Raw genomic sequence first — 24699 nt, 5'->3', positions numbered from 1 at the left:
TCCTTTTTGCTCTGTTTTGGGCTCTACAAGTAGCTTAAAGCGGGTCTTAAAAAAAGCACTTGCTGCTGCTGGAAAGAAATGTAATGGGAACAGAGTTTGCAGGCCTGAAAACCAAAACAATTAACTCAAAGAGACTGAAAGACTCCAGATAGCTCAGAGAAACGGCAAAATCTATGAGCCTGTCACTACTATTGACCCTTTTCACATTACACACAGCCATTCAATCCATTTAAATAAAATATTCATTAGTGCAGTTTTAACTAAAAACCATGTGGACTTTATGATGTGTTTTTCCTAGCTAACATTAATTTCCATTAATCTCTGCACTGTATGAATATCAATAAGCAGGCTCTTGAAACTGGCTTGTGCAATCACTGCAGTGAACATCAAGTCTATTTTAATTTATGCAGATTACCTTTGTGTAACAATTCAGTTTATGTGCAGGTTAATTTAAAAAGGCATCAGTACACCACTGTATCTCACAATAATAATGTAACTGACAAAAATTGAATGCAGACACAATGTTTGATGTGATGGATAACACATGTCAAGCAGGTTTCAAGAGTATTGATTTTCATATAGTGAAGGAATTAATGGAAAGCAGTGGATGCCTGGTATGGAGGGACAAACACGTTTAAATGTTTAAGATAAAGCACCACGGGTTGCAAACTGGTAAACTGACTTTTTCTTAACATAGAAAACCGGTGTTGTCCTTGAGTTTTATCAGCAAACTGTAATTAAATATCGAAAATACAAATATTCATTATACATGTCATGATGTGAGCAACATTTCATTATTGTTGCTGGTTAAGATGGAGGTTATTATAAGTATAAGTATTTAGATGCTGCTCAGTGTAGCAAAGCATCATATATCATAAGTAATTAGTTCTAACTGAGGAGATATATGACATTGCCCCTATAAAATGTAATGTTGCATAAGTAGCGTAAAATGTACAAGCAACTCAAAACTGTACTTTGTGCTGCCTAAGTGTAGTATTTGAGTAATCTTTTGAAGTTGCCTTCTATCACTGGAAACAGGTCTGGGGGTAAAGTATTCAGGGTCAGTTTTGCATCTTATCTTGGACAAAAACTATAGATTATGGGTGTCTGCATCACTGGTAGCACTGAACAATTTATTAAAAATGCATAAACAAAAGATCCAAAGGGCACAAAAAGCATCAGAGCTTTGAAATACGATGTTGCTGAGCATGCCTCAATGTGTCCAGTCCATAGACAGGCTCACTGCATTATGTATTATAAAAACCCTGTGTTGAAATGTGGCCTATGGCTTTGACAATTTCACACCAGACGAAGCTCTGGAGACAAGCAGTGTGCAGGGTAAAACACAAATGGCAGTTCAAAGCCTGGCAATGACAGAACTTCAAATAGGGGAGCGGGGTAAAGTGTGCTGAAAGTGACAGGAGAAGGGACCACAGTCAGTCCGGATCTTTGACAGAGAGGAGAGGGGGTTGGAGGGGTGACACATGCCCAGTGAAGGCAAACTGGAAAAATAACCATTTTAATAGATGATGGCAGGACCAGAGGAAATAAAAACAAAAAACATAATGCGTTGCTTTTCTAGGCTCTGTGAGTGAACACAAATGAAACATTAGATACTGGAAATGAAATCACGGTGCTCTCCGCAGTATATACTGTATGTTCCACAACACAACACCTGTGACAACACAAATGAAAAAGGGAATGGAAAAGTGGTTTCTTCTCTGAATATCTCTATCAATCTACCCTATTTCAATATATTTTCTGCATCGCTCCACACACTATCTACACAAGACTGATGATCATGGCACAGCATACGACAAACAGATGAGGAGAAACCCAAGGAGTACATTTTTCTTTTCCGCTTGATAAATAGAAGATGTGTAAATGAAACAGAAATAAAGGGTATATTTGCTTATCGAGCGTAACCTCTATGTGCTATACGTGTATGTTCAGCAGGGACAAGTGTGTTGTTTGAACGTCAGTCATCTTATAAATGTACATCCCAAGGCAAAGCAGGCTGGCTATAGTATGTTATCCCTGAAGATTCAGGCAGAGGATGTCTGATACAATATGACAGGAGGACTGTCAGCTTACAAACAGGAATGTATATGAAATCCTGGAGGTAAGCCAATGAAATCTCTAACATAAAAGCTGAATTGTTCTGTTGTCTGATGTCACTATCAATGAAAGGATGGTGGTGCCTATAAACATCAGATTATCAATGAATTAAAAATAGTAAATTCAGTTTATTGCTGATTTGCATCTCTCTTGGTACTATACACGCTGCTGCTGCTGCTGCTGCAAAATAAAAATAAAAAAATAGTAAAAGCAAATCTCTGCTTCTTTCAACCCAAGACAGATAGATTCTGTTAGTTGTGCACGATTGTTAGAATTTACTTGCTGGTGCACAGAATTTAATAATTTCAACTGCAAATGAGTCTGAAAGCCAGCAGAGCATTAAAGGACACGCTATACAGCATGCATATCAATTTATTTTTTAATATAATTCAATTATTTATTTAATTTTGGGGCAGTGTAGCCTATCATAGAGCAGATATAGGACATTTACACAGGACATAAGACGGTCATCCTATCACATATACTGTGCAAGAGTGTCTCTGTGTGTGTGTGTGTGTGTGAGATGGGATACGATGTGAGAATGTGTGTATATATAATTTTTACATTCTGTTATTTATTTTAATTTATTATATGTTCCATCTACCTGCCCAGGGACTCTGAGTGGAAAATAGCAACTTGCTAAAAGCCTGTACAATGCATCCCTCCTTGTTTTATACAAAGTTAATGTTTTATTGCACACTGTCCCTGTTTAGATCAAATAAAAATGACAACTTACAAAATAAAACCGTGGATATTAAAAATCTATTCTCATTAATTAATCAACTTACATTCTATTGTGAGTTCATTTTAGCATGCATTCAAAATTGAACCCATTTCTCTGATGTCTCTATCCCCTACCACCACCACTATTAATTCTTCCCTACATGTGTTCATATGATGAAATCTTGCTCATTTCATCAGCACATTCCTTTTTTAGTGATACACCTAGGGTTCTTCCAATTTTGCAGTATTTGAGTCTTGCAGCTGTGGGACCAATAAGTTGTTATTCGTTATATCAGGTATCACTGTCTTGTTGGCAAGGAGGTAAAACCGTGGGTGTAGAGGCAGCTGGAGGTAGAGTGCAGTCTAACCAATTCCTCAATATCTCTGAGAGTTTACGCCAGAATGAGTGGACCATGTGCAAATATGTGCCAAGCTCGCTCTTACACTTCCAGCATCAGTAGTTATCAGCACATATCTAATATTTGAAAATGCTCTGGCCTGGTTTTTCAATGCATTTTGAAGATGCAAACATTTATCTAATGACCTCCAGTCTTGATTTCCTCGCTAACGCTTTCCTGCTGTATTAGAAACAAGACCATTTATAACATCCTTATACTCAGGGCACATTTAGCTGTACTGTATCCTTCCGTACAAGGAGTTACAACCTACTTCTCTCATTATGCATCTTATATAGGCTAAACGAATACTGCTGATCACAGCGATGTGGCTACTAATGAAGGTGATTTCACCATCATAGACCACCTTTATCTAAAGATGGTGCCCCAGTGAGAATAGTCTTTATGTGAGAGGTTCAGAAGTCAGCTCTGAGACAAATGCAAGAGTATTACAAGAACAAAAGCATAAACACATACTAATACAGTCAAATTATGTAAAAGTTAAGTGCAAAGTCACACTAATGTTATTGGCAAATTAAAGTGAAAGCTAAAAGAGCACTGAAGTACCTCTTGAAAATTCAATTTTAGGCACTGGCTACAGCTACACAACCAGCACAATAATTTACAGACAATTGGTGCAGAACAAGATTCCGTGCCAGTGGTCTACAGGCTGTTTGTTCGGACTGGTCTTCTATGCTGATAGTACTCTGCTCTATTGGAATGAATTGGGAATTTATTGCCAGACCACTAACCGGACATTTTTTTACCATCGCATTGGGCATTTTACTGTTTTAACCCAAACCATGATCTTTCCCTAACACTAACTGGGTGTCTTTTAAGCCTAAACCTGACTTTAACCCAGACAATAGGAAGGACTGGCATATCACCTGCAAGCAAAAACAATCAATTTTGAAACAATTTGACCTTGATCAATTGATCTTGTGCAATCAATACCAACGAACATGCTTTTTATTCTCAGTGGATAGAGCTATTTGGATAAAGACTTGGTAAAATCAGAAGTGCTATGTGACCTATCAACACCTGCAACATTCAGGATTTTCATCTGAATCTGCTTGTTTTTGAAAACTAGAGGATCATCTTTTGTCATTAGCACAGAGCTCACAGGTTGTTTCCAATGCCGTTGTAATACATAGATCTGCTGGCAAAAGTCTATATCACAGCACATATGTGTGGAGCGTATGAATCACAACATGCAGATTAGAGGTTTAAATATAACATACTGTGCAAACATTGTTTGAGCAGCTCTTGAGATAATAAATCAGTAGAGCAAAGGCACCTCTACTTTCTGGTTGACTAATGTATTTGGTCTGCACTGGTGGTGCAACAGCAGCAAGTTAGAGACAAGCAGATGAGGCAATGTGAAAGAGTTCTGACATACACATTTAATTCTTTTTTTACAATATTTTGACTTCCCTTCTTTCACATTTGGAGCATTTTCAGTTGTGAAGATTGGTAGATTTATAGATTTATCTAAACGTGGACAGGATGCTAAATTTTGTTCTAGATATACAGACAAATCTGTATATGTCATGTTACAACGTAGTATCATTTTCTCCTTCATGTGTGTGATTATAATTTATTTTATTTTATTTTTCAATCTTGAATTGAGTGTTGTTCTCTTCAGGAAATCTGTGCAGATGTTGACTAGATGTAGTAGACTTATTTGTCTCTAAACTTGAGAGTTGCAGCTGCCTTGTGATTTTGGAAGCTTTTTTAAAATTCTGTACATCTGGAGGATGAAATATGTCCTATTAAATAAAAGATTAGCAAGAAAAAGGCTAGATGATTTCAGGCTTCAGCTGTATATACTATACTTGTTAGGAGGATCAACTCATTGTTGGTTTTAGTGTCTTTGTGGGATTTTTTGATAACAAGAAAAACTTGAGATAATGCCACATGCCTCTGTTGTAGCCTGAAATAACTCACAGGTAAAAAGGAAATGACATGAAATCAAAGAAAATGTAGAAATATGCTGAATTGCAGTTGAAGGAGAAGAGAAACGATGTTGCCACAATATAGTTGTTTTGACAAGACATGTTTGGCAGTGCACCTGAGACTCAATTTGAAAAATCCTATTGCTTTCTGTTTATTCTTACTTGGACACGACATCCTTTTCCATCCTTTTCCAGTAATGATACCAATCCAACCAGAATCTGTCATCTCCACCACATCTTTCCAACCTCCAACCGACTAATCAACATTTCATTTAAAAGCAGCACACAGGCAGTTGTGTTTGTGAAAGCGCCTGCGAGTGTTTTGCTCTTCCTTTGAGAAGCGAGCTCATTAGAAGTCTGTCTCTGGTCAGATGGGTTGCCAGCACAGCCGTGACCATGGCGACACATGACTACTTGGCTGCCTGGTCATTTGTATTAAACATTGAAGTCTTTAAAACTGAGATGGGAGGAAGCGTTACATAACGACACCGTTGAACCGCACCATGTAATTTTCTCACCTTTTTCATAAGAGGTGAGACTTTTATAACTCCTTCATAACTGGACAGGGATATTTACATTGATGCAGTGCCATAAATCCCATTTTCATCTTTGCTTTGCCCTTGTACATCATATTTGTAGTGCTTTCTATTCAAACACCTGTTATTCTCTTCTGTATTCCTCATTAAGACACCTTTTAGTTCTTTTTCTCATACAAATCAAGGTTGTGTGTTACATGGCCTTCTTTCAAAAAGCGTGTTGCGCTAACTGGCTATGACATCTTCATGTTTACAGTAACACTGGCTGGATAACAGACACACTCCACTACAGTAGCTTTTTGCCTTGGCTGGCACTGAAACAAAGAGCACATAGCAATGAAAATGACTAAGATTGTGCCTTGTATTGGAGGAAGTTGTTCATAACCTTGGAGGAAAAAGTTAATCAAGTTAATATTGAATAATTGTGCTGTGTCTTATTTACAATATGAGTGATAAAGGTGAAACAAAGCAAAAGGAGAAGAAACAAGTTTAAAACAGCAACATGAGCGCTGGCAGAAATCAGGCTGCATCGTTATGAGTTTATGACTCTCAAATCACAAAGTATCTCACCTAAATCACATGAGGTGCATACCTCCATCAAAAAACCTTTGGGCTGTGAAGTGAAACGTCTTGAGCAACTTGTTGACAATGGCATTTTGCTCCCATGCATGCTGAGTATTGCGTATTATGGAAATAATAATAAAACTGATTCTGATTCTTCTGAAAACTGTGGGGAGCTGAAGGCTGAGATGGACAATAAGTAAGGCAAATTCAAGATTACCTTGATTTGAATATTGAATATCTTTCTACTTGAATGGATGAAATGGAGGGAAAACTGGATGAAGCAAAGTGCCCGGCTTTCAAATTCCAGTCTTACTTCATATTTACTTATATTTTTATCTTTATATTTATATGTATAATCCTGGGCAGCTGGAGGACTGCTCCAACAGAATTTCATTGTCTTGTGAAATGACAATAAAGATTATTCTATTCTATTCTATTCTACGTGTCTAACATTATTGTGGACCTTCAGTTTGTTGGAAGGGAAATCCCTTTGGAGAGAGCGAATTCTTCAAGGGTTACATTATGATGCTATGCTGGAGATCGTTAAGATCGTTATGTGAAACGGATAAGGCTAAGAGGATGGAGGCCAGGTGTAATCAAGGTGGAACTTTGAACCCAGCAGGATAAAGTGGATGTGCTGCATCTTAAGCAGATTTTAAGGGATAATGAAAGATTTGGTCACATTTTCATTCATCCTGCCAAGTCACACAGAGAGAAGACGATCAGCTTAAACTTTAGAACTCTTCTCAATGAACTCCCTTTTGGAATGGAGTATTTCCTGACTGGTAGTGGGAGACTGTTGAGGCGTGATCAGCTGGAGCCAGCGAACAGTGCCAGCCATAGCACAAGGAGCCGTGGGCTGAAGGGAGAGAATCTGGAGAACGGATTGGTAACTGCCCAACCCGTAAATGCTGACAAATCTACTGTGTCGAATGTTGACAATCTCACATTAGTGCATTGGACCATAAGTGGTTGGACTGCCTGGAACTGTGAACTCAGAAATAGAATACTACTTGACCATAACCCTGATAATATCTCACTTAATTAAACATTTGAAGCATTTAAAACGCAATGACTTAAAGGCTTACACTGATAACTTAATACTCTCTGCTCTGGCCTTCAGCTCCTTTGTTGTTTTGCACTTTAATATGATGCTGATGGTGCATGAATGAGTATGCACTTTCGCAGTTAGTAGTCCTTCATTGTGGCCAAAGACACGTTTGTGTACACACTGCTAAAAGAATGTGGCCATGTGCACATCTGAATGCGGTCTCAGCAATCCAATCTCAATGTGTCCTCAATGCGTCTTAAGTGCATGCACACATCAGATTACCCATTTTACTGCCAGGTGTGAACAGGGCCAATGTGGGTGTTTCAATAGTTGTATTAGTACTCTTCACAATTGTATAAGTGATTTGTGTGATTTGTAAGTTTATTAAGACACCAATATTTAATAACTATGGGGAAATATTAATTGAGTTTTTGAGAGGTGTACAATGTTGTGTGCTCAGTGGTAGATGGTATCCTTTAGGCAAGGATAACCTCTCTTCAGTTTCAGTTAAAAAGCAGTTGTTAATGATATAATTGTTCCACATGAAGGCTTAAATAATTGTGTTGGGTTCTGTGTTCCAGGGATTAGGGAGTGAGGGCTTCTCTTTACTGGGTGATAGATATACATTACCTGACCATTCTTTACTGATGTTAAAGGTTCAAGTAAGACCATGTTTTGTTAATGAGGATTCACATTTACAGTATAGGAAAACTGTACTACAAACAACTCCCTCATTCATTTTGGTCCTCTAGCCAATGTAACACCATTTAGCTGGACTTTATTGGTAATTGGGATGTATTAAAATAGCCAAAGGGATTTGGATGCTTTGTATAATAGATTGTGTAACCATGTCTATGCAGCATTGAATAAATTCGTTAAGAGGAAATGTAATACTCTTAAAGGTTTTAGACTTTGTGGGACAATTTAAAGACAGCAGATAAAAAAAGAGTTCTTAGATGCAAGAAGAAAAACCTGAGGGAAGAGCTGATGATAGAATTTAAGGAAAAGCAAACCAAATTTGACAAAAGGTGTGAAAAGCAATTTTAATAGAGGTAATTGCATATTTATTACTTACAAACTCATCATCACTACAATTCTGGGATATAATGAATAGAATAGATCCAAGAATGTCTTGGGAAAAATCCCATGGAGGAAACTAGAGAATGGTGAGGGTAACTTTGCTTTAGGGGTTGTATTACAAGAATGGGAAAATGACTGATTTTCTGGCTGCAACAATTCATTTGAGGAAGTGGGTTTTTTTAAGGAAAAAAATAGTTTAAAAGAAGTCATGGAAAGTGAAATGAATGCTGATGTAAATAACTGTAATGGGTTTTCTATAGAAAAGGTAAAAAATGTTTTAAAGATAAATGCAACCTGAAAAAAGCTACTGGAATAGACGAAATCTCCAAAGAAGTGTTATTAAACCTATTCCTACATCTCCACTAACTCCACTCAGCTATAGGGGCATACGTCTTATTAGCTGTGTGTAAATTGCATTCCTCACTTTTAAATTGTAGACCACCTTGAGAGAGCAGGTTTCCTTGTGGAGGAGCAAAATTGATTTAGAAAAGTCAGAGCGTGTATTGATCATATACTATATGCAGTCACTTCCATTATACATGCAAGAATTAAGGAGAATAGTTTATTTGTTTTATCGACTTCAAGAAGGTATTTGTGCGGATTAATAGGGAACTTCTTCAATATAGGTTGTTAAATTCTAGTTTCAATGGGAAGTTTTGTTATGCCATTAAGTCTCTTTATCAAGCACACTGTCCCCCGTGTTCAGGTTCATAAAAACACAACTGGATGATTTTCCAAAGAATTTGGTGTCAGGCAAGCAAATGTTTTCTCTCCAAGATTGTTTCACATTAATGTTAACAATATAACCGTTCAAATTAGAGCTTTTAGCTTAGGAGTTAAAATTGATGATCAGATTGGTGTATTATTATATGCAGATGATGTAGTCTTACTTGAAACAACACGCAAACCCTGGAAATAATTCTGAATATTGTTGTGAAATGGTGCTGGAAATGGAGACTAGTGATCAATGAGGACAAAACACAAATAATAAAACAATACAAATAATAAATAAAATAATTTTAGACAAAAATTACTGGAGAAAAGTTCAGTTATTTTGATAAGTGTAAATATCTTGGCTTGATGATGTGCAAGAACAACATTTATATAAGCTGTCAGTGTGGTATTTCAGCCAGCACTGAGATCTATACTTAACAAGTTAAACAATGTGGCAATCTGTGGTAATCTGGGTTTCCATACTTTATATTTCATGTGTGACTCCTGTGTCTGACTATGCTTCTAGTGTTTGGGGTTTCTGTGAACATACAAGGTGCAACACTGTGCATCAGATGGCTATTCAATCTTTTTTTGGGAGTCCATAAATTTACTTGATGTGGGATGAGAACCTTCAAACATCAGGCGCGCAGCAGATATCAAATGTTTTGGTCTTGGAATAGATTTCTTAAGATGTCTGATCAGAGACTCACTAAAACCACATGTAATTGGGGCATTTGGCATGGTAACCGCTGAGCTAATGATTTGAAATTCTTATTTTATTTGAAGAATTTGTCATTCATCTTCCTGACAAGGTTTCTTTGTGATATTCAGGAGTAGGGGTAAAATGTTCCTCATGGATAAAGAAAAATGATCTGTTGATAGTATATGGTACGAAAATTATGAACATATTGTCTATCAAAAAATAGCTACAGTGTAAAACATTATGTGAATATAATTTAAAGGTTCTATCAGAATCAGACATTCCTTCACATTAGTGACACAAGTGGCCATAATGTGAGATGCAGTCAGAATCCTGTTGCAGCACGAAACTCTTGCAGGTGATGGCTTTTTCCTCAATTACACTTCTCATAATACCATGAAAGATCTTTAACTTTGTGTTTTGCACCTTTCGCTGCCAGGCTGTCAGCCCCTTCTGCACCTGGTTGTATGTGCACACACTCACATACAAATACACACAGAGGCTTCTGCTGCACTGTGGCCGCTAGCCAATGCGAGTAAATCCACACCACCCAAATATGAATTAATTAACCACCCAAACCTGGCCGACCTGACCCGACCTGCAAACCGCCACTTTTTTTTCAACCTATTGTTTACTAAACACGGGTAGGCTCAGTGAGCTGTGGTTGGGGAGCAACACAATGTGACTGAGGATCAACAAGCTGTGGCCAGGAAAAATGTGCTGTGGCCAGGGATCCACGGACTGTGGCCAGGGAGCAATGAGCTGTGACTGGGGATCAACGAGCTGTGGCCAGCGATGAACGGGCTGTGGGCAGCGATGAACGGGCTGTGGGCAGGGATCAACGGGCTGTGGGCAGGGATCAACGGACTGTGGGCAGGGATCAACGGGCTGTGGCTGGAGAGAAATCACCTGTGACCAGGAAGCAATCAGCTGTGGCTGGCGAGCAACAAGCTGTTGATCCGCAATCTGCGATTCTGTTTTGAAATGTGTGCTTATTACCATCTTTGGACTACCAATAGAAAAATGTTTAAACAATGTTCTGCTATCATTCTGGAGCTTGTTTTCTGCTCCTTTGTTGAGAAAATAATGTAATGTTTGGCTGTGTGTGTGCTATGGAGTATGCTGTGAAATGTGCGGTGGCCAATGGAGGCAGCTAGCCATCTCATTAGCTGGAGAGCTAATATCTGAAGGATGTTTCTAGAAGTATAGCACAATTTTTGTTGTGGTAGATGCTGACATTAGCAGGAGAGAGGCAAATGTCACATCCTGTTGATTTTTGTGGTAAAATCCTTTACATAGATAGTTAGATAACTGAAGGTGAAGGTCAGTGAAGGTCTCGTTTTTTTTTGGTTTTTTTTAAGACTTTTTCGGCACAGATGCCTTTATTTAACAGTAGACAGGGGGGGGGTGTGGCATGCAGCAAAGGACCTCCGGCCGGGATTCGAGCCGGGGTGGGCTGCGTTTTTAAAGTTACGTTACAATCCACTCACTCATTGGAAATAAAAAAATATTAACGTGTATATTGCTTCATAATTCTTACAGGTTTAATGCCACTTCTCAGAAGGAATTTGTTATGTGTGCTAAATGGAACTGAGAATGAGGTTCATTTTTTGGTAGTCCTGTCTACGATGATGTAAGGGATGTACTTTTTAGTAAGATTTCCTCCATTTATGTTTATTTGTTTTGGCTGGATGATTATGAAAAACTTGAGTTTAACTTTTTTGTAGCAGATTTTATTTGCCAAACTTGGGAGAGAACCAAGCAAGACCAAGCTGCATAATAATCTGTAATTTTGAAATGAAATTAAATGTTTGGCCGCTGCAACTGTACTTTTTGGTGTCTTTAAACCCATGAGGGTTGGGCACTTCGTGTGCATGACACGAGAATAAAAGAAAATCAATCATAGCTGGAGGCCCACTAGAGCAGAAAAAAAAGAAAATGCTAAAAACCATGATGCAAACCTCTCTGACCTACTGGGTCACGCTATGTGTGTGTGTGTGTGTGTGTGTGTGTGTGTGTGTGTGTGTGTGTGTGTGTGTACCTCTGTGCGTATGCTGTTCATTTTGCATCTCTCCATTTGGCAAAAAAAAAAAAGACGCCTAACTGCAACTGTTTCTCTCCTGGCTGCATACTGACTGAGTAATGGCATTTGTTGTGTGGGTGGCACAAGATTCTTTTTTCCCCTAGCTACTATTGAGGATTGAGTAAGTGCACATGAAATTGCAGTCTCAGTATCATCAAATCAGGGATACAATTACCTACAGTTCATAATTTATACAACCTCTAGCGTGTGAAGTAACATTTCAGCCCTGAAGATGATATTTGGGGAAATAGTCTTGTCTTATGCATTGAAGAAGCATTACTGATTTCAATTTGAGCTCATCACTTGATTAGCAAAGCCTGATAATAGAGCTCAGTAGTACTCTCAACAGTGCTCTCACCAAGCGGGGAGCGACTGATGCAATCTCCCAACCCTCTTGCTCGAACGAATGGAGGAGAAATCATTTTACTGTTTTAAACTCATTCTGTCTGTCTGCCTGTCTCGTCAGCTTTTCACCTGACTGCCATTTCCACCCTCTATACATTAATGCACATCCAACACACAACCGTGGTCTTGTGTGACCTAGCGATTCACATCCACACCCTGCTGTCGAGTGTATGAAACCAACCTCATAACACCCCCGCCCCACCCCTCCCCTCCTCAACCTCGGAGAATATCATATGTAGATCTTTCAGCGGCTCACTAGTGAAGACAAATTGCCAGCTTGTTTGGGGGGGCCTCCTGAGAGTGATTCATATTAATGGCTAGCTGGCAGTGGAGAGCGGGCTGCATATGCAAAACTCCATTAGCAGGTTAGGCTGGAGTGTGTGACCTGGCAGTGCCACAGTGAGATGCACACACAGGAGGGCAGGCGGGCGGGTGGCAGAGAGGGGGCTGAGGTGGCCGTGTTTACTGGAGAAAGAGTTGCAGGTGGAAGACATTGTGTGAATGTGTATGTGTGTGTGTGTATGTGTGTGTGTGTGTGTGTGAGTGGTTAGGCTGGTATATCACTTCATCAATACATCAAGTTGGTGTTAGTATTTTATCATAGGCATAAATATTTTGCTGTTTCGCTGATATTTATTGCAGTATTGATCCGTCTTACACTAGTTTGCCTTTGCAGAGCACTTAGCCAGCTCTGACTGACAACATTAACAAACAAGTTGGTTTAAAATATTCAGATTCACCTTTTAGATTCATGTTGCTTTAAAGGCTTTTCCCAGTGGACAACAAGAAAAGTAATCTATCTCAAACCCACAGTTAATCAAAATCTCATCAAATGGACTCTTTTGATCATAGCAGTCTTGAGAAATATTCACTGTAAAAGTAAGTAGGTTACTCCTGTTATTTCAATGCGTAAGACGTTTAATTTAATCAACATTTCAGAACCTCTGATACTCATATCATGTTCAGCATGTAACAGAAAATTAATAGTGAGCATTAATTTTGCTGCCACTCAAACCTGAAGTGTGTTCAAAGCCGACAAAAAACTGATCTTAATTGGATCTGTAAGTCATTGTTGAATTCAGGTACCTTACAAACTGTGAAAGCTGGACTTAGAGAACAGAGTCAATGCTGGATTTAGATTAGATAAAAAGCTATCTAGCCCAATTTTATGTATAATTGATATTACTAGTATAATATATGTTTTATTAGATGCATGACTTTCTACTTGCCTGTGGTTGTTGGGAAGCACATCTGCCACCACCAGGTACATTTCTCACTTTATTTTTGCAGCTAACTCCACCTACATGAAGCCTGCACAGCACAGCATGAATAATGAGCGCAGCCATTATCAGCTTTCAGAAACCCACATTGTCACACCGAATGCTAGGGTGTAATTTGATTATCTACACGTGAAGACAAATCCACACATAATTAAAACTCTCTTTCTCACAGTTACTTGCACACAGATGTGGACAGACAGAGCCTGGCTAGTGGCCGGGCAGCAGCCTGGATCTCTATCCCATCCTCTCTCTCTCTCTATCGCTCTCGCTCCACGCTCAGTCCTGATCAATCCCCTTTATAGATTTCTCATTTTCATTTAACTTCCTGAATGTGCTTTCCTCCCATTTCAGGTCTTAAAACAAGTACCTCTGGATACCTCCTCTCTTCTGCTGCCAAGTCCTCCCTCTCTCTGCCTCCTCAGAAAAAACAAAACACCATCATCACTTGCGATTAACTTCTGTGGTAAAACTCTCTTAAGCAAGAGTTAATTGGAAATATTCAGTGGGACATGTAATATGCATTTTTGTAAATGTATGTACACACGCAAAACACTAACCTAAGTGTGCTGTCAAGGAAGATTACAGCACGATGGGTATGCGTGCGTGAAATCTGCCGCAGCTGCCCAGGGCTGCTGGACAGAGGAGGCGGAGGAGAGATGAAGAGACAGCAAGTGAAAGAGAGAGAAAAAAGAAGAGAGTGAAAATCAACAGACCCAGCCACAGGTTGACCTTTGGCCTTGTGTACCTGACAATGAGGACAGCACTCCCTCCTTCTCCGGCTATCTTGTCATCTCTTGCTGACATCAACATGCTGTATTGTGCTGGTTCACTTTCTGTGTCTATATAAGTTACTTCCCTCTTTCTTTTGTCTCTCTGCCTCTTTTTATTTTGACATCTTACCAGATATCTTGTGCATTTGCTGCTGTTACCAGATTAAACTTTAGTTCTATTTAGTATCATTTACTTAACAAAACTAGTAAAGTTGCAGCCCAGGAAAAAAAACAATGAGGTGAAATATACTAAAACGGAACTGCAGGGCTGGGTGAAGCTATAGGTTTCTGTAGATGAACCCATAAAAATTATTATTATTATTACTGTTACAATTAGGGCTGGGCAATATGATCAAAAAATGAAATCTTTGTAGTTTTTTGGGGATAAACCACACTTTGACTCTTGAGTCACAACAGTCCCACAAGTATGCATGTAGAGTAATTCACAGTTAACATTCAAAGAAGAATTTAAATTCATGTCACAGTTTACAGGACGGCTGTGACTAAAATGGCTAATGTTACTAAAAATGAACTTTTTGTGAATATTGAAATAATTCAATTTTTGAAATTTATGCCATCATGTGTATCATATGTCAGACGCTGTGCAAAAACAGTGAAACTAATTGGACATATGATCCAGCCTTATTTAAAATGTTTCTATAATATTTAAGCAGATATTACTATTTTGTCAAAATGATGACTGGAGGTTCAGATTAGGTGGTTCAGATTTTAGTAGGTGTCCACTTGGTGCTGACCGGATCCGGTGATTGATTTGAATCACTTCTAAAGGGTGAGAGTATTGAAAGAGACATATATCTCAAAAAAATGGGCAAATAAAACTAAAACCATCTGCATGGCTAGACACTATTTGAGGTTTTGTTGGTAGCATAGACAGTTTCCAGCTTTGTAAGCAAGCAATGACTGCAGATGAAGGAAATACAAACTGACGGAAACATGAAGCAGAGAAAATACAAGCAAAACCAATAAAGCTGCATTTCTGCAGTGCATTACAGTACATATAAGCATACACCTACAACTACCAGCAGTGAAGCCAGGATGAAGAGACATGGCTGGTAGACTGTAGAGGGAGTATAATCATGTCTCTTGGACACTTGGTCACTTGATAAGAAAACAAGACCGCCTGGTGTCAGTGGAGAAAGAAAAAAAAGAACTCCTTCATTTCGTTTAAGCTTATAGTTCCTGGTGAGTAAAGAGTTCATAGTGTGAACTACACAGCGACAGTAAGACCTGTATCCATGGCGACTCAGTCATTGACTACGCAAGCAGTAGCGCCTGGAGAGCAACTATTGTTGGCCAATCTGTAGTTGCCTTTAGAGAGAACACTGGTCCTGAGAGCTCCCTTTTCACTCTTGGCTTTCAAACACATTCACAATGATACTTTCATTATAATGATACAAAAGAAGTAAAGATCTATTAGCCCTCACTGATAAGGTGTGATGGCTTTGTGCTCCCTGTGTTTTGTTTCACTACTGAATCAAGTAAGGGTTCATTATAGAGCAGCGCCTCAGTCAGCGCTGGCAGCTCTGAGGCGTTGGATGCATGTTGCACAGTGAGAGGAGCCTACAGAGGACCAGATGACACCATATTGAAGGTTTTGAAAAATTAACATGCTTTGTATTCATTTACATTTCTCACAGTCAGGAAGAGGTCATAGACTGCTATCAGCTGTTATTGTTGTTCCCAGCAATCATAAATGTTGGAACCATGAATATTTTACTTCTTTTGTTTAAGCAAATCGGTTAATCAGCTCCTCATATGTGTACATGAATCCAATTTAGCCAGCATTAGTCAGAACCTGGAGTAGATAATTGTGTAATTTAATTGTATTATTCAGTGTAGGACCTCTGATCGTTGCCCACACAAGTCAGATTAATACATTTTTGTACAAACATGATCGTACTCATAATTACTGTGGCTGTTATGAAGGAAGGATGGTCAGAACTGGAGCTGTAAATTAGATCTTCTGTCACCCTAAACAGTTTTAATGCTCTCCAAAAACATTCCTACTGTAGACTAAAGAAGTCATTTTACATTTAAATTATGTTATTTCAATGACATTATATTAACAGTACCAAATCCATATATTGGAAACCTCATATTTCTAAATGTAAATCTTGTCTGTTTTCATTTTAAATCAATCAATATATCTATATATGTATAGTTTTGAAAGAAAAGTTTGTTCCTGTTGAACAACAGATTCTGAAACTATGGAGTATATGAATATGTTCTTTTCTTGTTGTCACAGTTTGAACGTGTAAAACTGTAGAGTCCGACTCTATTAACCTTTCATTTCAATTGAGGTTAACATTATTTTATTTTTATTCATAATTTTAGTTTGCAATAATGATGTATTATGATGATGATGATGATTATTATTATTATCATGAATTATAATGTAATACTGTGATTAGATTTAAAATAGCTAGCAAACAGTAATTTAACAAAGACTTTCAATACCATGTTTATCCTGCCTTGTTATAAATGCATTTTCCATAAAGCAATAGTTTGATTGTTGTTTTACTGTTGCCATTGCCGTTCCATAACTACACACAAATAAGTTAAAAGGCAGCATGTAGCAGAATGCAGCAGTTCATGGGTTCAAACTTTTTGGGCTCAACAGAAGGAAGGAGCTCAGCCAAAATTAAAGCCACAAGCAGGTTTCAGGCTTCACAAAGGTGAGCAAAGTCACTTCAGCTAATTTAATTCTGCTCCCTGCCATATTTCAATAATTGCACACTTTATGTTCCACCACTTGTACAGTATGGATGTGAAACTCGGTGTGTGTATTCAGGACATAGCGCAGGATGTCTCTGGTGAATTTACTCAGGATTGCTTAAAGACAATCTCAATAACAGTGGCAGTAACAAGTGCTAACAGGCTAAGCTAAAAGTGATGTTGCATTAACAATCAAATTGACATATTACATTTTTAAGTTGAAGCGATTTGTCGCAGGCCTTACTTGACAGTTTTCCTTCCTGAGTGTGATGTCAGATGAAAATGGTCACCATGTAAATAGGGTCTATTTCTTGGGAAGCATTTGCACATCATTTATAGTTATTGGGCCAAGTTTCATGTTTTCAGTTCATTCCAGCTCAGAGCAATTTGAGCCTCGGCAGAAGACAAATAATAATAAGAATAAACTGGCACAAACTCAATAGGGTTCTACCCCTGCAGGATTTGAACTCTAATTACATTTGACAATATTCCCTAAAAAGCAGCAGATTTCAATTACAATTTGTAGCAGTTGTAAATAAGGCCCAAATCTGAAGCGGTTGTGTACACAATCTTTTTCTTTCTTTCAGAGTATTTAGGTTGTTCTGGAAAAATGTTTGATTGTAATAGAAGACAGGATACTACGTTGAAATTCAGTCTTAAAATAATGTGATCTATACAGTGCAAAGATAATCTAGCCGCACTTAAGGTTTTATACTGTAAATCCTTCTTATTCTTTTTCACAGCAGAACATTTGATTTGTCATAGAAGGAAAAGCACAGAGAGCAGTGCAAACATTCGTTTTTTAGTCTTTTTTGATCCAGCCTTTGAAATCTGGAAGCTGACCTGTGAATGAAGTGTGCTGCCTCTAGCCCTGAGATGAGGCTTCACATGTCACTATCAGCTTGTGGGGATTACCCATGCTGAAAATGTATGTGTGATGCTGTTAAGTGCATATGGCGTATATAAATGTCATGTCTTGTAAATTACCGTGACGGTCTTGATGCGACCGCTGCCCCTGGTGCAAGTCCATCCGGATCGGTTGAACAGGAGGCTGCAGACCTCCCCCTCCAGGCAGGGAGCCATCTCACACCACTGACGGCTCCGCACGATTCGCGCTAGGAGGGTGAAGGACAAGAGGGCAAAGAGGCAAATTAGACAGACACATTCACAGACCCAGAGAGAGACTTCAAAATGTCACCTTTTTTCTAGTGTAAACAACAAAACTGTCATTTTTATGCTCACTAGACAGGAAAGCATCTTCATAAGTTTATGTGTCTACAAGGCAGCATTATTTTAATTAGGTTCTTGTTGAACTACCGTGTCTGAATTGCCTGTGGTAGTAACCTTTACAGACCAGCTGGCGGTCCATAAATTACTCTCCAACTAATGCTAGCTTTTACTTCAGCTGCTTAGACAGGCTTTTTCCTTTGACATTTTTTTAACGATTAATAGTCCCCTGAAAGTGCTTTTCTAGGTAATTATAGGTAACATATTCTGAGAAAAAGTAATTTGTACAATTTTATTACATAATATTGTTAGATTGCTTTGTCTGGAAGCTGCAAACTCGCACTCAAAATACCAAATGGTTTATCAGAGCTATCTTCAAGTGAGCTAATGCTACTGGTATTTTCACCAGACATAATGTTCTGCACAGTATATCTCAATTATCTTGGCAATCTCTTTGAGTACCACTAGTGAATGGAGCTATACAACAAGAACTGCAAGAGTACAGGTTGATTGTTGGTACACAACAATGACAGACACAGCCCCAGCCACCCGCTCCATGAAACTATGAGGACGGAAGAAGAAGAAAATCTGTAAAGAAATCATGATGAAGCTGAATGAGGAGCATTGATGATAAACAAAGATGATCATGTTTTTATGCTAAATTCAAGAAGTATCTGTATTCTGTTACACAAAACACTGCATTGTGATTGCAGTTGTTAAGAGATTAATTAGATGATGTACTATAGGAATACTTGTGTAACATTATAAGTTGTTGTATATTATAAGAAGATCTCAACATCATCATGTGGTCAGTACTTTTTTATTTCAGTTTCAGACCTGATCCCCAATATACACATTTGTGCACAAATTCTTAAATTGTGCTCTAAGATGAATGTCAATGTACTGTAACAAGCTGCTGTGGCTACTAAGGTCATTTAGTGAGGAACACACAGGGTGTTAGCTGCAGGCTAGCAGCTGTGTTGTGGTATTTAGGTGCCAAATACTGAATTCATTCATTCATATTAATATTGTTAGATTACTGCATTCATTTGCTACAATGGACATTGTTTTAATAATATTGTCCAATTAGTGCTGTTATCAGATAGATATGTGATATGTTAAGTATGACACCCCCCTTAACATATATTAAAATGTTAACAATATTATCTAATCTTATAATCTGTTAATTACTGATTACAAATTATAATTGATTTTTTTAACCATGACAGCTGCTGGGCTATATTTTTTGTAATATTTCAGAACTCAGAGTAGAGGAATTGGATTACAGGTTAGAAAGGCAATAAAAGGCCAACAAACTTGCATCATCTGAAAATTATTTTTCTCCTGTAGACGTCGAGCTGTCAGAGTGAAAGCCAGTGATGCTTTCATTCTCCCTCTGCAGTCTGTCTGCATGACATTGAATTAGCATTCGCCTGTAGGCGACGCTGATAAGCACTGATTGTTCTTTACACAACGTGCTAAAGCAACACTGAAAGGTTATCAGCTCTCTGCGGACCTGGCCGGGGCCGCTGCTCCTGCCTTCCCATGATCCCCCGGGGCAACACATTGTGGAACGAGGTAACATGGTCGGCAAATTGAAAGAGAGGAACTACAATTCATAGAATGTCCACAGGAGAACTGAGGGCAGAACAGAGAAGGAGCGGGAGAGAGGGAGAGTAAGGAGGTGTGGAAAGGGAGGCCTTGTGACATTTTGCTGTGAGGTATTCCTGGTCCAAGCCTTGTTAACAGTCTGAAATTGGTCTTTGGAGGTGTCAGACCCCGACTGCTGCTCTGCAATAAAGTCTGTCATCTTGTGGTATTTATCAAGCCAGCTGAACAGCACCTTCATGTATGTAACCGCACACACACACAATTACCGCTCTGTAGATATAAAGCCATTCTCCCTCAGCAAATAATAGATATTGTTGACACATCAGAGTAGTGCTTCTTTTTTTTTTAGTCCAGTCTCACAGTGTAGGCACCCAGCTAGGAGACACAACTGTGGAAGCAAACAAGTCAGAAACCTGTCATCTCATTGAACCAAATAAGCTTGAGAAAATATTAAAGCTTCACAGACAAATGGTCATTTCGGCTTCACTCTGAGCAGAGATTCCTGGGTGAGAAGGACAAAATCTAAAGTGACCTTCCTCCTGACAGAGCAACATGCTGTAGTGAATTTTTATTTTCACAGCCATCCGTCAGGCCCAACAAAGTGTAGATTTATCAGTTGGTTGCAGATGTAGTTTTGAGTACATTACAGGGCCAGAAAAACTCAATTTCCAGGGCATGGAATAAAAGCTGAGCTGGCAAAGCGGTGGGAGTGCTGACTAACCGTGGAGTGCATCAGCAAGCCAGCCCAGAGTCGCGGAGGTTGGCTGAAATAAATGCATTTTTCAGCTACCGCCACACTATCCAGACGCTCGATAGCTTGCCCTTGTTACTTTTTCAATGCCATCCATGACAGTGTCACTTGATCTATGATGACTTGATGAAATTCGTGGTGCCGCAAGCCACGGAGGGATCGCGAAGCGTTGGTGGGGATGAGAGCGTCGGCGTGATAACTTCATCAACAATGACATCATGAATAACACAAGCAGCAACACAGTGTCACTGCAGTTTGGCTTCAGCCTGTCTCCATCCATCAAACTATCTGTCCAATATGCTGGCACATGAAATTGTAGACTCATTAAAAAGCTTATATGATACAACCACCCACGCACATCAACAGTATCCAGGGCTGACTTTAAGCTTCTGGGATGAAGCTGAAAATATCTGTCTGCTGTTACATTTTGTCCCTAAGTGTCTTTTACATGCTGCTGTCATAATAAACCTGGATTGCTGGATTACTCAACTGGTGCAAATGGCTGAAAGTAACAGTTCTGTGCCATGTTTGAACATGATTTTGGGCCTGTTGTGTAATTCTCTCCTTTATGCGATGGTGGCAGTGTGCGGCAGCAGCAGCTGCAGAGGTGAAACAGCTGGCTGTGATGGTTGGATGAGAGTGTGTCTATCTGTCTGTCTGTCTGGCTGACACCTGGGTGGCCTGTCCCGTTGCCATCACCGTCAGAGACCCATCCAGGGACCAAGGATGTTGGGCCAGGCTTGTCAGCTGCCAGGGTCCCTGCTGGGGTACGGCTCTGGACCTCCCATTAGATCACACGTAAGACCATCTGCCCGTGCACAGAGCCAAGCCCGGCCCTGCCCACCACAACACAGCAACGCCAGACGGGACTCAGAGCAGGGCAGGAGGCCCAACACTGTCGTCTCAACTAGACGCACTGTTAGTCTGATGTAATTCCGCCTCTGTAGATATAAAAAATAACACCACATTTTTACTAAAGCCACTGGCAGCTTGTTTAAAATGGATTCAGATGAAGTGTTATGAACAAAAAGAGACAGTTTCTCACAAGACGCACAAAAGGGAAAGACACAAGAGATGGTTCTTTGTATTGACAAGAATGAATTAGCACAACAGATAAAACAAGTCTTTTCGAGTAATTTGATAATAATATTAATAAAGATGCTTCTTTTTCATCAAGTTTAGCTCACTAGCATATAGCAGGGCCGCAAAGACATTGTAACAGGCTTTCTGGCTGATGTTAATCAAGCTTCAATCATGGATCAGTTTGTAGTGGCCAGATTTTCAGCCCTCTGTCCAATGTACAGTGCAACCTGCTATCAGAGGCCTGATGGTCTGGCATTTCTAATTATGTCAACAGACAAATCCAACATTAAACACATTTTAACTGCAGCCAGCAGCCAAGCTACAAATGACTCCATACTTCATGATAAACTGTGTGTTTTGTTGAGCAAGCTGTTGCTGGGAATTACTAAGACTTTTCTGTTGCATTTTTTTTTTGATTTGTTCTCAAAATGACTTTGATTTAGTTTTTGGTCGATCTGTCAGGAAGGGAGACAACAGATGATTGTAGAACATTTATCAGTATAGTTAATCGAGGTGAAATCAAGCCGTGACCTCAGCCAGATAAGAAAGCATCTTAACAATCTAAATGTGAAATGACACTCTAATGATAGATCTGCGGGTTTGATTCGGTCACAGTAGTGATGCTCGTTTGCCAGTGATGATGACATTTTGACAAAATCTTTCATGTTCATTTTCCTGCTGACTTACAGATGTAGCTTGGAGGAAAACACATTAAACAGACTGTTGTCTGCTCTTTCACTGCCAGATATTGATTTTTACTATATTTCAAATGAATGTGTCTCTTTGCTGTAAAGTTGGGCTATAAAACAGTATATATCAGGAAAAATAGCCCCCTGGTCTTATTGTCATTTACATGGATGGATAAAATAAGGCAATGTCGATTAGATGTTGATAGACTAGACTGTTGGGCTTGTGGTCTATTTGAAATGTGTGAGAGGCATTCCATAAAAAAAAAGTTTTAAAATAATGTCTGAGTGATAATTATTTCTATCTTCTCCTTTCTGTTTTCATTTTCTTTTTATGTTGCGATTGCTTTTAAACTGCTTTCAATGCAATTCAACAGTTCTTGCATGGCTTTCAAATAAAAAGCAAAAAAAAATGTTGAGCTACTGGAATGTTTTTAATGTGTGTTGAGTTTCATTCATGAAGCAGTAGCGAAAATATCAACTCCAAAGAAATGTCTGTATTATGATACAATTTGTAAGTGAAAAGAGCATCTCTATTGTAGAAGAGAATCTCAGAGTAACAAAATAGTGAGTATGATGTAACTGTGTTGTTAGTCCTGAGAAAATGTACATTATTTATGAGGACAGCAGGTAAACATGGGGAAAGGGTTGAGTTTGCATCACCAGCAAATTCAAATGTGAGCAGATCAGCAAGCAGAGAGACCTCTAACCAACATATAACACAATATAGTTTAAATGCGAAAGAAAGGCCTGCCTACATACAACAATCCTGATTCCTTTTACTTAATCTCTTTTCAGCATCACTTTTTGTGCATTTACTGACAAAAATCACTTCACTGAGTGTGAAAAGCTTACAGCCAGCGTATACACAGTCTCCCTGCAGCCTGCAGCTTCTTATCATGGTAGCCATCAGGCTTCATACAATTACAGTGTGATGTGGTGGCATGGCAACAACGGGCCAAGCAGAGAAAGGGAGAGGCAGAGGGAGAGAGTCAGGGAGCAGATTAGTGAGAGCATGGAGACAAGCAAGGAAAAGCACATAATCCTCCTGTGTACAGTGTGCAGACTAAAACTGCACAACAGTGACACACAGCAGCACATAAAGAGGGCAAAAGAAGAAAGACTTACAAAAGTTAGTCACACAAAAAAAACAACACACACACACTGCACTCCTTGTCACAAAGCGAGAAATTGTACAATGAATTACAACAAATAAATACTAGTGGAGTAAACATGTCATACTGTAGCTGCCAATCAGTCCAGAAATCCTTAGGTAACACATATAACCAACTTTGTGCACTGTAGAAATGTGAATAGTAGCAGGATGGCAAGGGGGATAAAAAAAATTTGTCCAATTGTCTCCTTTAAGCCACCAGCAGGAAATTATTGTAAATTTGAAAATGTCCCAGAGGCAATATCATAAGTAAGCCTTGGATTTTAGTTTCTATTCAATACACGAGACAGAGAGAAGCTTTTGCTGGTGATTATGACACAGCAGAAAAGTTTCTCCACTCTTTACTCAGTTGCCTGAATGCAGTCTTAAAGGTCAACAGCAAATATGGGCAAATATCAAACAGTGTATTTAACATCTTGGTTTTAAGTTCAGTATAATGATCAGTATAATCTGTTTGATGTAGCGCTAACACCATTCAATTCACAGGAAGCAGTGCAGTCACCTCTCTTCTAATATGACATAAACTGGCCCTGGCCCTTTAAGTCAGGCTGTAATGCAAAAATAACTGAGTATGTGCACTGAATTCCACATCATCAAACCTACAGGGTAGAAAGGGATGTTTATTAAAGTTTTAGCTCTGACTTGTTTTCTCCCCCTACCACCTACACACAATCAATATAACTGGCAGTGGCTTGAACACTGTGTTCAGATGTGTAATTTCTGTGAGTTTCATTAATAATTCAGGCAGTGCCACATGACATATTGCATGTGACAGATGAAAAAGCGGGCAAATGAACATTACTGTCCTCTCATTTTATTTACATGTTATGAAGGTCAAGTTGAGACTTCAGCAGAGGGTAAAATAAAAGCTGTGTCCTAAATCTATTCTAAATACTAATATTGTTAAGTATACACTAATTGTTATACTAAAGTCATAGTCCTTTCTGCTGATGGCAAACAGTAATAAAACACTGAACATTTCTTGTTCTTTTGAGATGTTGGCTGATTTCTGGACATCCACAATATGTCATAATATTTTCTTTTTTACCTTGTGACA

The 24699-nt window shown here is 38.9% G+C and overlaps 1 protein-coding gene across 1 annotated transcript in view; it reads right to left on the bottom strand.

Annotated features, from left to right (window-relative positions):
* Positions 1 to 24699, bottom strand: part of tafa5l (TAFA chemokine like family member 5, like) — a 48202-nt gene that overhangs the window by 2434 nt on the left and 21069 nt on the right. The window contains exon 3 of the mRNA XM_053317357.1: positions 18098 to 18225. Within this exon, the coding sequence (XP_053173332.1) occupies positions 18098 to 18225 (128 nt within the window). The remainder of the gene's footprint in view (positions 1 to 18097; positions 18226 to 24699) is intronic.

This window comes from Scomber japonicus, chromosome 4 (genome assembly GCF_027409825.1).
Source record: "Scomber japonicus isolate fScoJap1 chromosome 4, fScoJap1.pri, whole genome shotgun sequence".
NCBI lineage: Eukaryota > Metazoa > Chordata > Actinopteri > Scombriformes > Scombridae > Scomber > Scomber japonicus.
This window is presented reverse-complemented; position numbering and strand designations above follow the sequence as displayed.